This window comes from Cygnus atratus, chromosome 5 (assembly GCF_013377495.2).
Source record: "Cygnus atratus isolate AKBS03 ecotype Queensland, Australia chromosome 5, CAtr_DNAZoo_HiC_assembly, whole genome shotgun sequence".
NCBI classification, from domain to species: domain Eukaryota; kingdom Metazoa; phylum Chordata; class Aves; order Anseriformes; family Anatidae; genus Cygnus; species Cygnus atratus.
This window is the reverse complement of record NC_066366.1, coordinates 2,361,355-2,376,356: the sequence shown is the minus strand read 5'-3', so window position 1 is coordinate 2,376,356 and position 15,002 is coordinate 2,361,355. Positions and strand designations below refer to the sequence as shown.

The following is a 15,002-nucleotide window of genomic DNA, read 5'->3' as shown; positions in this document are numbered from 1 at the left end:
TGTAATTGCTCTTTCTCATCAAGCCAGCAGTTGCGTCCCCAATTACACAGCAACAATACTATGGCTAACAGGATGAACTATAATTCATAAACGATATTAGTGTTGTTATTTTACTATGAGTAACTTCCTGGTAATGGCCATTTGAATGTGGCAATATCAATTAAGTGAATATAAATGCTTAGCCTCTGGAAAAATCATTAATAAAAATTTCATTCTGATAGCCTCTAATCACAGCTAAATACAATTACTCTTATGAGGCTACTATAAAAATTATTTTTCTCAGCAGAAGAAATTCATAAGGTTTCCCAACTGTTCGTAATAAAGAGAACACTACATAGAAAAGTCCAGAAAATAAGCACACATTTGTTTCTCAAAACCCATAGATAAACATGACAATATCTCTAAGTTACTGGCTACTGAACAGATTTCATTTAGCTATACTTAAACTGTAGCCTAGTATAAATGTTTTCAAAGCAGTGCATTGCTGTTTCATCTGGAACAGCTGCACGGAATTTCTTTGATGTCAAGCTCTTGTGTAGGGACAGCATTTCAATTTCTCTTTATGCCTCCAAAGTGCTGAAACAGGAAGGAAAATATATTTAATCAGAATTGTTACATGGAAAAAAAAATAGCTTTGAATGCAGTAGCAAGAAATAATTCATAGCTGCAGTTGCAGCAGCACTACAAGAAGCCTCTCTCATTTGTATTTCAAAGGAGACAGGGAAAACAGCCTGTGTTTCACCCTGCAGCGCCCTGTCCCTGTGGTGCTGTGCAGGGCATCACGTCCCTCCTGTGCTGGAAACAAGCCCTGCAGCAGGAGCACATGCCACAGCCGGCAGGTGTCATGGGCTGCCTGTGCGCTCCCGTCCCCACAGGAGCATGCTGCAGGGTACCTAAGAGGTGCCCAGCTGGCCATCAAGTGCCCACATTTGCGCCCACCCATCGCATGCCTGATGCCTGGGTCACCCAGGACCCCCCTTTGCTTAGAGTAGGAGAGGACATCAGCATCTCCAGCCCTGGCAGTGTTTGCTGTCAGGAAATACCAACTTTAATAGCAATCAAGACTGGTACCCTGACTCCCTAACCTGGTGCGCACGTGCCTAGTGTGCTCGCTCCCCAGATAGTTAAATACAGTTAGCTGAGGAAGATCTGCTGCTTCCCACCTGCTTCTGCCCAGGCCCCTTGAGGGCTTCTGAAATAACTGTGGTTGGTCATGATGGGCAGCTAGAGAAGGTACTGCCCAACATCATTTGCCAAAGATGCTTTCTCATGCCATCAGCAAACATTAGCCCCCAGGACATATCAGGGAGTTATTGCATGCATTAAGGAAGTACCAGAGTGGGCAGCACTGTCTTCCTGCGGGGACATAAAATTGAAGAAGCAACAGCAGCCAGGGTCAAAGCAGGAAGAAGAGGCAACACCGTTATCTCCAGGCAGGATCTCTCTCTCCCGCACTTTGTAAAATAGTCATGTGGATTTGTTTGCCTTGCTTTGCAAATATTTTCCAGAAAAATGTTTGTTTGGGAATGCTCTCAAAAAGCAATGCTCAAGGAGACTTCCTAATGACCTCAGTATATTTTCTGAGCTATTTCCCTAAGCATGATTTTTGCAGACATCCCCCTTACTGTGCAACGTTTACCAGAGAAAAAGCAGAAGCTGAGAAAGGCTTCTGAAAAATCCAGGGGCTCTGCTTCAAAACTCAACGAGTCATCAAAAACAGTTTCTGCTTGTGCCGGTGAGCTCCATCTCACCTGCAGCAAGGGTCTGCCTGCCCCTGTGCAGCCCGGCTGTGTGGCACTGCCCGCCAGCCTGGACAGCCCCATGCAGCCCCGCTGCACAGCAAACTTACTGCTCTCCCATCCCAGCGCTGATGCTGTCCACAAATGGGATTTCTTCCCTGTCCATCTTCCCCAGAACAAGATGGTGCTTCTCCATGTTTATGACACACTGTAAAGAATAAATGTATTCGTGTAAGAGGGAAAGCTGCAATTCACAGTGGTCCCAGCTTCTCCAGCATGGGTAAAAGCCCTACTAGAAAACTTTTACCTTCAGGGATTTCAGTGTCTGCAGGCCAAAGGAGAAGGATTTCTCATTGTCTTCTGAAAAATAGGAACATTTGGATTTATACATTCAAAATGATCTCCCATGGCTTTCTGTAGAGTATCTACACCCTTCCTTGATGGCTTCTCTGCTAAACAAAACCCAGTCTATAAATGGATTGAATTACTCTGGAGGGGAACATAGGTAAATGAGGAAAGGCAAGGGAGACACGGACACATGGCAGAGCACAAGCTTGGTGCTATCAGCACAGCCCTGCTGAGCAGATCCTCTGTCCCTCCCTCCCTCTCTCCCTCCCACACCCACTGCCCAGCCAAACGGCTGAGCACAGACCACGCCAGGGAAGTCAAGGTCCGTGGCCAGCCTCCCTCCAACTTGCTGTGGCCGGTCTGCACATAAGCATTCAGCCCGGAGTATCAATCCAGGAATTAATGTAACACAATATCAAGAACAGAAGTAATTCTATTTGAATTTTAATGTGTTTCCTGAAGTTTCATGTTTCCCTCAGGGTACCCCCAGTGGAGCTCACACCCAAAGCATCAGATGAGCACTCACCCACAACAAGCGCAGCGCACTCCACGCGGACCGCTCCCACTGTCAGGACCAGATGGTCAATTTGGCCAATGACCCTCTTGTTGTGTGGTAATGAAATTGCCTCCTCCTCACTGGGAAGTGCTTCAAGATGCTCCTTTAACCTGCACATTGAAAACACTTCTGACATGAAACAGCCACAGTTCAGACCATCTGGGGAGGAGCAAACTGCATTTGAAGGGTACTCAGACTTGAAGTGCTCTTAGCTTGTTCATATTACCAGGCTGCTAACAGAAGCTGCTTTCTTGGCAGGTTTTCTGTGATGTTCTGTGTATAGTCAGCAGCTCATACCCACTTCAGTTCATAGCACAATCCCAAGATGCAGCCATGGGGTTGAGTCAGACCTTGTTTGAAGCGAACTCTGAATGTAACTCACAACTTGTGAGTTCTTTTTACCTGAGGAATCTTTTGTTTTACATTTCCCCAAGACTTAAGAAAGCTCCTGGTCTAAAATTGCTTCTAATTTAGTGTTGGAGGAAGCAAGTGATGCTCTACATTGACTTCCATCAGTTGAGATAACAACATTTTGTCTCCATGCCTTACAGCTAGGGCAATGTGTGTAATGCTTGCTTATTAGCAGATACTACTGCTGGCTCTCTTCAGAGGAAGCTGTGACATATAAATCACATTCAGCCCAATAAAAGAAAAAAAGGTGTCACAAATATCTCAAGTACAGTAATTTCTTCTGTCTGTGCTCCAAGAACTATTCTGACAACGCTGATTAATTATTTAGCTTTAATTTGTCTTTTAAACTGAACTAGAATCTAATGGAAAACCACCCAGACAGTAATGTCTCTCTCAGGTAAAAGCTGCATTTATTTTTGTCTATTCAAAGAGACAGAGATGCCAGTGCTGAGGTTAGATTGCCCACATCATTCAGCACAAGTACAAAGACCAGGAGAGGCAGCAAAGAGAACAATCTGGATCCCCTCTGACTCTTTACTTAGAGACTAGCCTTGAAAATGCTGTCAGGAGCACATCAAGAAGTTTATTGTCTCCTTGACCCTGAGCTGGCTTGTTCTGCCCCAGAACTGTTCTGGAGTAGGCATTTCCCAGCAGCTTCTCTAGCAACTTGAGGGAAGACATGCAGGCTTGGGTCTCTGTTCCCCTCCATAAGCCCCCAAGCACAGCCTTGCTGTTCAGTCCTACACCCAAGGAGGATTTCTTGCACTGCAGTGACCTGAGAGCTATCCTTAAAGGCAAGAGAAAGACCTCAAAAAGCACAATGACAACACACAGATTTTTAAAAAGCCTGTGCCTCAGGCACACTCATTCTGCCAAGACCCCAGAAGAGACAGCAGGAACCCAACCCCAGAGCCCCCAAGCCTGACCTGCGGGCAGCAGCATTCGGCACAGCATCCTACGAGGCCCTTCAGCCCCAGCAGGAACAAGCACACTCAGCAAGTCTCTTCCCCACTGCTTTCCAGGGCTGAATTTAAACAAAACTCATGTTTTATCATTGCCACGTGCACTAGACTGCTTTGAAGTAAAACATGCCGGAGCAGTGCCTGTAGTTGCACAGGGCCTACGACAGAGAAGGCAGAAAAAGTCGGGCATCAAAGCCCCGTTTTTTAAGCTGCTTGGTTAATCTGGCTTTAGCTTTTGTCACTGCAAACACAAACAGCAAGGGAGCTGCAAGAAGCTGGTGGAAAGGCAGTCCTGCTGGTGCATGTCAGCTAGAGCCGGGTCCTGCCAGGGTCAGTCCCTGGGCATGGTTTCTGAAGCTGAGCAGTGTTGCAAAAAAAAAAAAAAAAAATGCACAGGACCAGCATGGGGAACATGGGCAGTATACGGACTGTCACAGGCCATCAGCGTACAGCTAGGACATGTTGAGCAGCCAGTGTAATATCTTGAAGGATGAAACCCCTCCACACACACTGTTATAATCCATAAACAAGGCTGAGTTGCTTCACAGTTTGTAGTAGTTTTTGCATAATTGTTGCAAGTTAGCAATAAAAAGCAGTGCCTGCATAGGAATTAATGGCCAAAAGCTCCTTGATGCCCTGTGAACAGATGCCTGATTCCATTCCCCAGAGATCAGCAGGGCTTTTGCTTTGAATGGCTCAGTCAGTTCTTTAACATCTATTTCCCTTCCCTTCAGCAGGGAGCAGTCTGCTATTGCAAGTAGCGCCAGACACCTCATTTAGAGCACACACCTGTACATAACCATACAGGTGCTTTATAACCAGCACTGGAGCAAATGCAGCCAGCAGCAAGGTCCATGCTCCGCAGTGCAGCCCTGCAGAGCTGAGCTGGACTCTGGGGACTTTACTTTCCTCCAAGGACACTGAAGGCAAGAGACAACTTCTGTGTTTCACCACAAACACAATGACAAACAGGCACTGAAAAAATTCAAGTGCTTGCCCAAAGCACCACCTTTCATCTTGACCAGCACCACTTCGAAGCAAAGCCCCAGCCCCACGAAGCACTGCCAGGCACCACGTGTTTCTGCAGAACAAAGCCCAGCCCACCGGAGAGGACGTTTACCCCAGCCTGTCCAGGCAGGCGGATGACATCAGGTTGTGCTGCGAGCCGGTGTCCACCACAGCCTTCAGCTCCTTCCCAGCGCACTGTGAGGAGCAAGCAGAGATGGGAGACAACATGTGGGAGGGAAGGAGGAATGCAGAAGCACGAGTGTTTCCTTACACCAGCCCATACCTTCCTTGTCCCCTGCAAGCTGTTTCTCAGGGCACGCTCTACCACATGCACAAGCCCCACAGGGCAACCGGCATTAGCACATCACCTTGTCCATCCCAGTAAACAGGAGCCGGCTGTTAAACGGCTTTTTGAAAAAGCTGGGGCTACTAAATAACATAGTGCTGGGTACTGAGGGGTTCCAGCTGCATATGCTGGCCTTGGCATCTCCTTGGCACCCTATAGGTGAGATTAGCTGCTAGACCTGGTGTATGGTACAAGAGGATGATTTGGAGCAAGAAAAATGAGAGTATGGGGTAAAGAGAAGAAATGTGGAATTACTTTTGGGGAAAGGAAAGATGGATGGCACTTAAGGAAAACAGACAGGCTGTGAGCACAGGGATTTGCCAGAGATTTGACAACTCCTCAGCATTTCAGTGTGCTCCCCCAGCCTTGCTGCTCTCTACAGCCTGACGTCCAAGGGAAGGCATCCATCAGACCAGTTTTCTCTGTGATGCTTGGGTGTTCATGCCATGGCAGCCCCAGGGCTGTGAGGGCACCAGAGCAGTGCAGCTCTGGGCAACCCATGAGCTGCACGCACCCACCTCTAAGGCTGCTGCAAAGCTCTGGTGATGCAGAGCTGGTGCCATTACTCACGTAGGAGGAGATGGTGGCTAAATAGCAATAGGTTTTTATTTCACTGCTGAAAATGACTGCTTTTCTCTTACAGAACTAAACAGGGTTTTGTCAAAATAATGCCTTAAGCTAATATCCCTAATAGAGAAACAAGGAAAACAAGAACATCACGTGAGGCTGTCAAAAATAAAATCTGGAGGAAAAAAATAAAACAGAAGGCTGTGGAATATTACCTGGCAGCTCACCACTATGAACTCCTCATCCTCCACTTTCCTTGAGCTGCCCAGTTTGGTTTGATTCAGCTTATTGGTCTGTGCTGAGATGTCACTCTTCAGAGACCAGCTGCCCCGGCTGCTTCGCAGTTTTGATAAATTTGTCTCCATTAAGCGTCTCTGCAGGATATTGTGTGGTTGCTTTAAGGAAACACAAAAAGAGAGCAGGGTGAAGTCAGTGGAAAGCTACAAAGTGACACGCACTGCCAGCCTGCTGCATGATCCTTTGGTGCCCCTGGGTCAGCACTGATCTCAAAGGAGGGCTGCCCCAAAGTCTTCTCTCACAATGACTGGAAAATTTCCCCTGATTTCCAGACTGCATGTATTCATCCTCGGCTGTACCCATTTGTTCTTGTGCTAGCTCTGAACATGGCTTTGATTAAAGAGAACTACTTTGCATTGGTGAGGGGAATAACCCTTTTCAAAAATATTAACCAGAATTTGGAGGCATGTCTTTCTTTTTCCAAATTCAGGATTTGGTTTCATGTAGGAATAAAAAACAAATCAGGCTTTTCAAGGTGTTGTTTCCACTCTGATTGTCTTGATCTCTTGATAACAGCATCAGGAATTCTGCAAAACTGTGAGAAGTTAAGAGGTAACAAATCACCTTTCCAATTATGTGTACTAGGTAAGTATGGAAAAGGCTTGTGGACCTGCTGAATGAACACAGATGCTGACACTTGGCTCAGCACTGGTGTTGCTGACATGCAAAATAGCTGTGTCCAACCTCCACTGTTGATGTTCTTTGCATGGATCAACCCAAAATTTTAAAAGATGATGTGGGTGTTTGTGTGTTGGTTCTTACATGTGCAAGTGAACAAGGCAGAACTGCAAGGAGAGAGCTTAATTTGCTGTCTAGTGTTAGATCTGGTCTTTGGATCAGAATTTGATCAAAAATAAGGCTTTTGCCCTGGGTCTCTCTTCCCTGCACGTTTCTATTTAGCAGCTAAGGTGAGTAAGTGGGACAAGTCCTAGGTGTCATGCCATGGGAGAGAAAGGAGAGGAGAGGGAGTGGTAACACCATCTGAGGTAAGTTTACCCCTACAAGTCCCCGTGCATTGTATGGCTGCTTCTTGCTTTCTGTGTCATTTCCATTTTCTCTGTGAGAAGCATGTTGCCTCTCAGTATCTCCTCTGACTGCTTTCCCAAAAGCCTTTTTATATTTAATGCTAGTCATGGATGGATGCACACATGCTGCTGGAGGTGAAATGACTCTACTTGATTATCTGCTCATTTCTCTGCCTGGCTAAGCTTTCCCCCTGCCCCCCAACCTTTTCTTGTGATTTTAATTTGTCTGCAGTAAGAGCTTTTTACTGTCTCATTCTTGAATTTCCTGCATTCATATTAAATACACTCATGTGTCTGTAAAGGCATCTAAAACAGCAAACCCCTAGTTCTGAAGGGGTTTCAATTGGGATAATTTTTAAAACCTTGTGTTGTAGTCCTCCAAGCTAGCCAGCATGCAGCCTTGCATACAATGCCTCATCTTTAAAAATATTCTGGACAACACGTTAAATAACAGCACTTACAGAAGGCTAACGCAACTTGGCATCATCCTAAAATAACTGAAGCCGCGTTGGTGCTTCACATCCTGCTGTAGGCAGATCATTGGCAGTTCAGCTGGATGTGAGTGATAAAACCAGGTATATGCAGTAGCCACTGGGACACGTAGTCTTTTTTCCCCACACTTTTCACTGTTCTTCTGCAGACAACTTCTCACTTGAAATAAAATTTCATAATCATTTTCAGCTGCAGGTGCTGTTTCTGACTGGCACACTTGAGAGCATATCCTGTGCAAAGGAGAGAATGTGGCTGGGCTCCCAGTGACCGTGAAACATCAGATCCTAAAATATGCCACCTCCTTCGTGCACAAAAGGTAAGAAAGATCCATCACTGCACTGGTGAACTACCGTTCTCCCAACAGGATCCACAAGACTAAACTGCAGGAACCAGTATTACTTAATTAGATTAAACGTAGGCAGACTAGCTCCACTATCAGTGGTACACACCCCATGGTGAGGGATGAAGAAATCAATTCAGAAACAAGTGCTCTCTTACAGGAGGTGGAAGCAATAGGTGCACAATCAGCACTATCATCACCTTGAAGGCTCCACATCCAAGGAAAAATGCAAGACAGTAGATGGCACATCTTTATTATCCTTTACATTTGCCTGCCACACAGACACACATCAGAAGGACTAATGCTTCACAGCATCAAACAACAAATGTGGGCGGGGGCTGGAGAAAAATAGATGAAGCTCCCAGCTGGATGGAAGACTGCCTATCATATACTGGTCACCACCTCACAGCCAGCCCTGGTCCACTGTATCTAGGACTGATAGGAATTTCTGTGTGGTCATAAACCAGAACAGTCAGGATGCGCTCCTGATGTGCCTGGCCTAAATTGCATTGCTAAAGCCTTGTGAAAGGACACCCTGGAGAAGAATAAGTCACCAGTGCACTCATCATTGCTATTTTGGCTGTCACCTATCCTTGGTTTCAACCTAAAAAAATTTCACAAGTTCACCTACAGATCATTAATCAGTTACATGCACGGTTTTTCTCAGGCCCTGGTTTTACAACTCCTATATGGGATCCATAACCATAATGAAAAAAACAAAAATCTAGCATTCAGCAAACATTTACCAGCCTACATGGGACCATCTCTTGCTGATGTTTGTTCTTTTGGAAGCAGCAGCGCATCCTGCCTTCGGGGGGGTGGGAGGAGAGGAGTGTTGGCAAATGTTGCTTACTTGTGCTCCGGTACATAAATAATCTGGCAAAAGGGGGTTGAAAGGTTCCCTGTAGCACCATTCTGTCTCAGACTATTAATTAGTTTGCTTTAGCTTGTATTTCTCGACTCTCATGTGCAACAGAGTGAGGGATGTTAGTCACAGAGATGACTCAAGTGATGGATACATACTTGGTAAACAGATAATGTGCTAGGGGACATTTGCAAACGCACATTTTGCTGGAAAACTGCAAGCAAACCATTTATGGAAGGGAAATGGGGAAAACCTCTTCAGTGACAGATCTGGAAACCGGCAGAGCTCTCTCTTCAGCTCAGGTTGGCAGAACAGCCAGGACCAATGTGCATAGTAATCCAAGTTACTGGGTACTGTCTTTCTACATATCACACAAAACTGATGAGAGTTTTATAAGAGAATAAAATGTTACATACCACCATGCAAGTGGGAAAAAAAATAGTCTTTCCTACTATTAAATTGCAGTAGTAAAAAAAATATTTCCTGCTATTGCTCAGAAAAATGGATGTTCCAAACAAGCCTTTTTTTTTTCATAAAATATCTCCCTTTCCATCCCTGAGACTTTTCAAAAACCTGCAATCTTCTAAAAAAGTCAAAAGTAGAAAACTAGAAATGACTAGAAAAACTAGAAAACTAGAAATGAATGGAGACATCAGGTATTGCAGAACCTATTTACCACTGTCTATCAAAAATGCAAATAAGTCAGTCCATTTTGTTCCTCTCTAATTGATATACAAGTACACACTGCAGCTCCCAGTATGCATTTCCCTGGCAGGTTTCTCACTATTTTGGCTTCTAGATCAGGGGATAACAAGACCTGTCACAACAGTCTCAGGTGAGAGCTGAAAGTCAGGGCAGATGCCAGCTCCTCCCTGTCCCTAACCAATCTCACAAGGTTTGCCCTCTCTTTTGTGCCTAGATAGTTTGGGGGGGAAAAAAAGAAAAAAAAAAGTTTTAAAATACCAAGAGAGCTCCTCACAGGAAATAACCATGTTCTCTCTCTTCTTTGCATCCCTCATTCAAATTCTATCAGCAGCCTCTTCTTGAGCATCAAGTCATGGGACAAGAGATGCCTTCTGCTCACCTGCATGTCCTGTGTGTCCAGGCAGCAGTCAGGTCTCCGAACACGGAAGTGTACATAGCACTGAGGCTCTTGCACAGCCTGACCTGTGGCAGGTACCCCATTCTCCCAGCAGTAGGGGACCTCCTGCAGGCAACTGTCATGCCCTGAACAGTGTGCCATGCTGCACAGGCTTTTGCCTCCTCCAAAGCTGAATATTCGGTGTGCAGGTTTGGGGATCAAAATGTAGACACCTGCCTGGGAGGTGCATCTCTGAGGTCCCACTTCAGGCAATGGAGCCTTTGTCAACACCAATTAATCAGCATTTAAGACTCACCCTAAAAGGAGGCGACTATCTGGGTCAGCTGAATCGTGTCCATGCTTGAATCAACTGGATCACTGCTGATGATCAGGAGGGCTCAGACACTTGCCTTGCACATAGGTAAATCTGTGTGCCTGGCCCTGGGGCCTGACTGCCTCTGTGCTTTCCCCCCAAGCGAGGAGGAAGCTACCAGCTTCTGCTAAGCTCTGTGGGAAGGCAGAAATCTCCTGTGTCAGAATTAGCTAGTGCCTCTTGGACAAAAAGCAGATGGGCTGTAAATCAGTAAATAATCTACACATGTTGAAAGGGCAGTGAGGAAAAACTCAGCCTGGTGTGGCAGCAAAATAAATTACACAGGATACTAGAAAAGCAATTTTTCCTTCCCATCATTTTCTTCTGGTGTTCCTTGCCTTTCCCTCTTCCCAGGCTGTGAGTTGCTGGGCCACCCATCCCCAGCGCTCTGCTTTGGAAGCCAAGCCTGCATCTCCCCACCTGCAGCCCCAGAGGAAATACACAAGATTGGGCACACTCCCTCATGGTCATCTCCATTTTGCCTCTGTGCACTGCTGCCAGTGGATTTTTACCCCACTGACTGGAGAAGCTCCTCATAAACCAAATCCAGACAAACCAAGGATGTGATGCACAAAGAGCAGCAAGGGAATTTGGTGCTGTGCCAGTCCAGTGGGAAGGGCACAAAGTGCTTCCCCTCTCCAGGAAACAGGGAATCTGCAGGGCAGCAGAGCCCCAGCACCCTGGCCCCCTTCCTGCAGCACCCAGCAGTGCTGCTGGAGGGGACACCACAGCCTCACAGCGCACCTCTCCACCCCCAATACCGCCATCTCCCCCCCCCCACCAGAGGGGGTCACAGCCTCTCCTGGGTGATATTCCTTGCATCAAGTGGAAGGCTTGTGATGGGTGCCAAGTCAGAGCCTGGTTTGCCAACCTTCATTGCTTGGTTTTCAAATGCAGTACCCCATGAGCTGGTGAGAGCAATGCTGAGCACAGGGAGGATCTGGCAGCGGGCAGCACACAATGTCCACCTCAGGCAACAGCTCATGGGTACTGCACTGGGAGGCCCAAATCCCAGCTATTGACCATGTTGTGCCAGTCTTCTGAGCTTTGGAGAGGCGGCTAATAGCAAAGCATCAAAACAAACCCAGTTTCTGCTCATAACCATGTACCCAGCTGTGTGTCAAATCCAGCATGCTAAGCTATGGTTTGTTCTCATATTACATAAATAAAATGAAATACATAAAGGGAAAAAGGAGCTAGAAGAGTTTGGTTCAAACCAGAGTAACATACTAAAAAATATGGGGCTTAATATAGACAATTACAAAAAGTATTTACTGGGGAACACCAAACCTGCCCACGCAGGACATCATCAGGAGAGCACAGGCTTCAAAAGAGTGAGAGCACAGCAGCTGGAGGCGGCCAGGCGATGTGCCCCCCTCCACATGCACAGCACCGCCGGGGGGCCCAGCCCGGGACGCAGTCAAAAGGAAAAGGATTTATCCCCAAAACAAGAGAAGTCACCGCCAGCTGCCACTGAAAGCAGTCACCCTGGAGACAGGTTCTGTCCTCACCACCCATCCCCAAATCTGAGGAGCCATTATCTCCTCTTTTCTCCTGCTGAGGCTGATGGAAAACCCCTGCAGGAAACCCTGCATTAATAATGTCAGTCACATCAAAAGCTCTTCCACCTACGTCAGCACAGCTGTCACACAATTTTAAACATGAAAGTATGCTGCTTTGTTAGATGTGTAGTTTTTCAAAAAGAAGGATTTGCAGATGTCCTGAGCAAGGACCCCTGATGCCCTGGGCCTCCTATCTGTGCTGTTCAAGGCTGTGCCGAGGTGGGGGGGTCCCACCTTCCCAAAGCAGCACCAGAGCAAGATGTGTATCAGAGGCTGTTGTGCTTCCCCAGTCCTGGAGATGTACAATCTCCTGCTCTTCCCAGGTAGGATTCCTGTGGCACCCTAGCAGCCACACCACTGGGAACACTCGGTAGGTCCTCTCAGAGTGGTGCTCACTGCTGCCCTGGCACTGTGCAGTGCTGGCTGTGTTCCCTCACTGTGACATGACCCACTGCAACAGCTGTGAAATTCATGGCAGCAGAATGACCTGATGTCTGCTCTGGGACTCTGGGAATGGGCCTGAGCACTTGCCAGTGCTGTCTCTTGGCAGACTCCTCATCTGTCCCACGGAGCAGGAGGCTGTGGCCAAAGTGATCCCTGGCCACGTGTCCACTGTCCCCTGCTGTGGTGTAGGGACAAGGTGGTTTTGCAGCAGGGCAGCCCATGCCAGCTGGGCTCCCATCCCATCCTGGCTGGAGACCCGCTACAGCCAGGGGAGCCGGGGCCAGGCAGCATACCTCCACCACGCTCTGCCCCTTCCTTGTCCTGGAGGGACCAGGAGCCATGTGCCGCCTCAGGGCTGGTCAGGGAGCACCAAGGGCCCCACTTCTCCGAGCCCCACAATGCACATGGGAAGCAGTACCTCTCTGTGCTGACACCAAAGCCATGGCTCTGGTGTGACCACAGCAGCTGCAGCCCCTGGCTTAACACTGTGCTGTGGCACGCAGGTTTTGCACTTGCCAAGATCAAAAGATGATCCCTACTAGTGCCAGCAAACAGGTACAGTCCTAGCGCTGCTCACACACCACCAAAAGTCTTAGCCCATCCCCAGCCACACTGCACCACATGAGCTGGGGCCGCCTGGCCAGCTGGGGACAAGAAGCCATGCATGGGGTTGGGCACAGCCCTGCAGAGGCACCCTTGTGGGGACCCTCCTTCCAGAGGCTGCCGGGGGAGCAGCAGACAATGATACGGCAGACACGTGCAGCTGCCGCTGGCATGGGAGTGAGGACAAAACCTCAGGTGATGTTTCTGTGTCTGGAGGCATGGTGAGGAGCCCCATGCTCTGCCCACGGCGCTGGGGCCAAGCCCGGCCCTCAATGCTGTGGGAAAAAAAGACTTCAGCTCTCAGCACCCCTGTCTCTGCTACCTGTTGTCTCCCTCACCTGGGCAGAGGGGAAACCCCTGGTTTTCTGCCCCACACAAGCCATGCCAAGTTATTTAGTCTTTGCAGATCACAGTGATAACCATGCCAGCATGCTCTGAAAGTCACTTTGTAGCTCCCTAACAGATAACCACAGTTTGATGGTGACTTAGCAAAGCTCTTTCTGAGCCTTTCCCCAGCCAAGAGATGTGGCTGCCTAAAACTGCAAAACATTTGGGATGTTAAAAAAAAAAATAATCATTTTTGTGCACAATGCAGAGAACGGCAAGCTCATTCCACTCATCTCACCCAAAGCTGACCCTAAGCCAGCAGAGCAGGAAGGCTGTGATAGAACACAATTAACTCACTAAAAATAAAGATTAGTATTTTTCAACAAACCTATATCAACCATTGAAAAAAGCAAATATGAAATCTTACAAGGTGCAAAAATTTTGCAAAAACTGAGGGGAAAAAAATAAAGAAAAGATTTCCCCAGTAAGGTATATTTTCTAGACTTTGCTTCTTACATTAGAACTTTTGCTATTACATTTAAGTATTTTTTCCCATTAAAGAAAGCTCAAACATTTGTGCACATTATTTAGAAGAGCTCTCCAGCCCTAGAAATGGAGGATATTGTGTGTCAGCTGCAGGATCACATGGTTCATTACATATGTATATATTTAAAACCTAGCATTAAGTTTCTTCGTAAAAATTACTATATACGCATAAGCCTTTATCAAAGTGTAATCTTGACAGTTTTATATTTTGAAGTACTGCTGGCTGTACTTCACTGAATCTTTTGTGATTATGTTACGCACACATCTGCATCACAGACAAACATGTACATATGTATGTATTACATGAAGCCATTTTGATTTACTCTGATTCTGAGATTTTTGTATAGAAAGCAGTATCCAATTTTCTGACATTTGTATCAATGAAAAAAAAGCTCTTAGATCCAAGTGAAACATGAGACTTGTGAAAGCACCTACTAGCAAACAGCAACCTCGTGATCCATAACATCGTATTTCCACTTCCTTTCCTTTACATATAAAAGCCTCATTATTATACCAATTTCTACTTATTTCCACAAGCAGCCAACTCATTCTCTTAACAGTAAACAGTAAAATAGCATGGAAAAAAAAAAAAAGACACTGCCCTATCAGCTTCTTAAATCTCATTATTCGCTGTCAGTAAACACAATAAACCTTACAGTATCTTTCGAAGTTCCCAGTTTCTTCAGCCCATCCAGAGGAAGGAGATCTGCAGAATCCTTGTGAATAAACTGAACCGCCTGCTTCATCCTCCTCTGCTGGCGGAGAGATGCAGCTTCCCTTATCTCCACTTCTTTTCTACTCGGCTCTGTCAGAATACCTGAATAAAACATCTTTCTGCCTGCGTAGAGCTTGCTTCTCATGCGCCTCTTGGAGAGACAGCAGGGGGAAGATCTACTGCCTGTGCTTTATAAGTGAAGCCTCGTGACGTTTGGAGACCAGCAGGTACTCCAGCCAGCACCGTGTAGTAAAGGAGGGGTTAGGCTCATTGCAGTACATTGCACAAACAACACGGGCGAGCTCAGGCTCACTCTAAGGGAATAATGAGCACTGTTCCTCCTCGCTGGCTCTCCTGAAAGCAAGATTAGCCGCAGGCGCCTGCCTCCGGCACTG

At 46.8% G+C, this 15,002-nt stretch overlaps 1 protein-coding gene across 1 annotated transcript; it reads right to left on the bottom strand.

Moving 5' to 3' along the window:
* Positions 1-474: 474 nt before the first annotated feature.
* Positions 475-14,722, bottom strand: NRIP3 (nuclear receptor interacting protein 3). Its single transcript, XM_035550354.1, has 7 exons — positions 14,549-14,722; positions 6,153-6,332; positions 5,137-5,219; positions 2,614-2,753; positions 2,047-2,099; positions 1,850-1,947; positions 475-576 (listed from the first exon to the last, which is right to left on the bottom strand). Exons 1-7 carry the CDS (start codon positions 14,720-14,722, stop codon positions 561-563), a joined length of 744 nt encoding a protein of 247 aa, XP_035406247.1. The 3' UTR covers positions 475-560.
* Between the last annotated feature and the right edge of the window lie 280 nt (positions 14,723-15,002).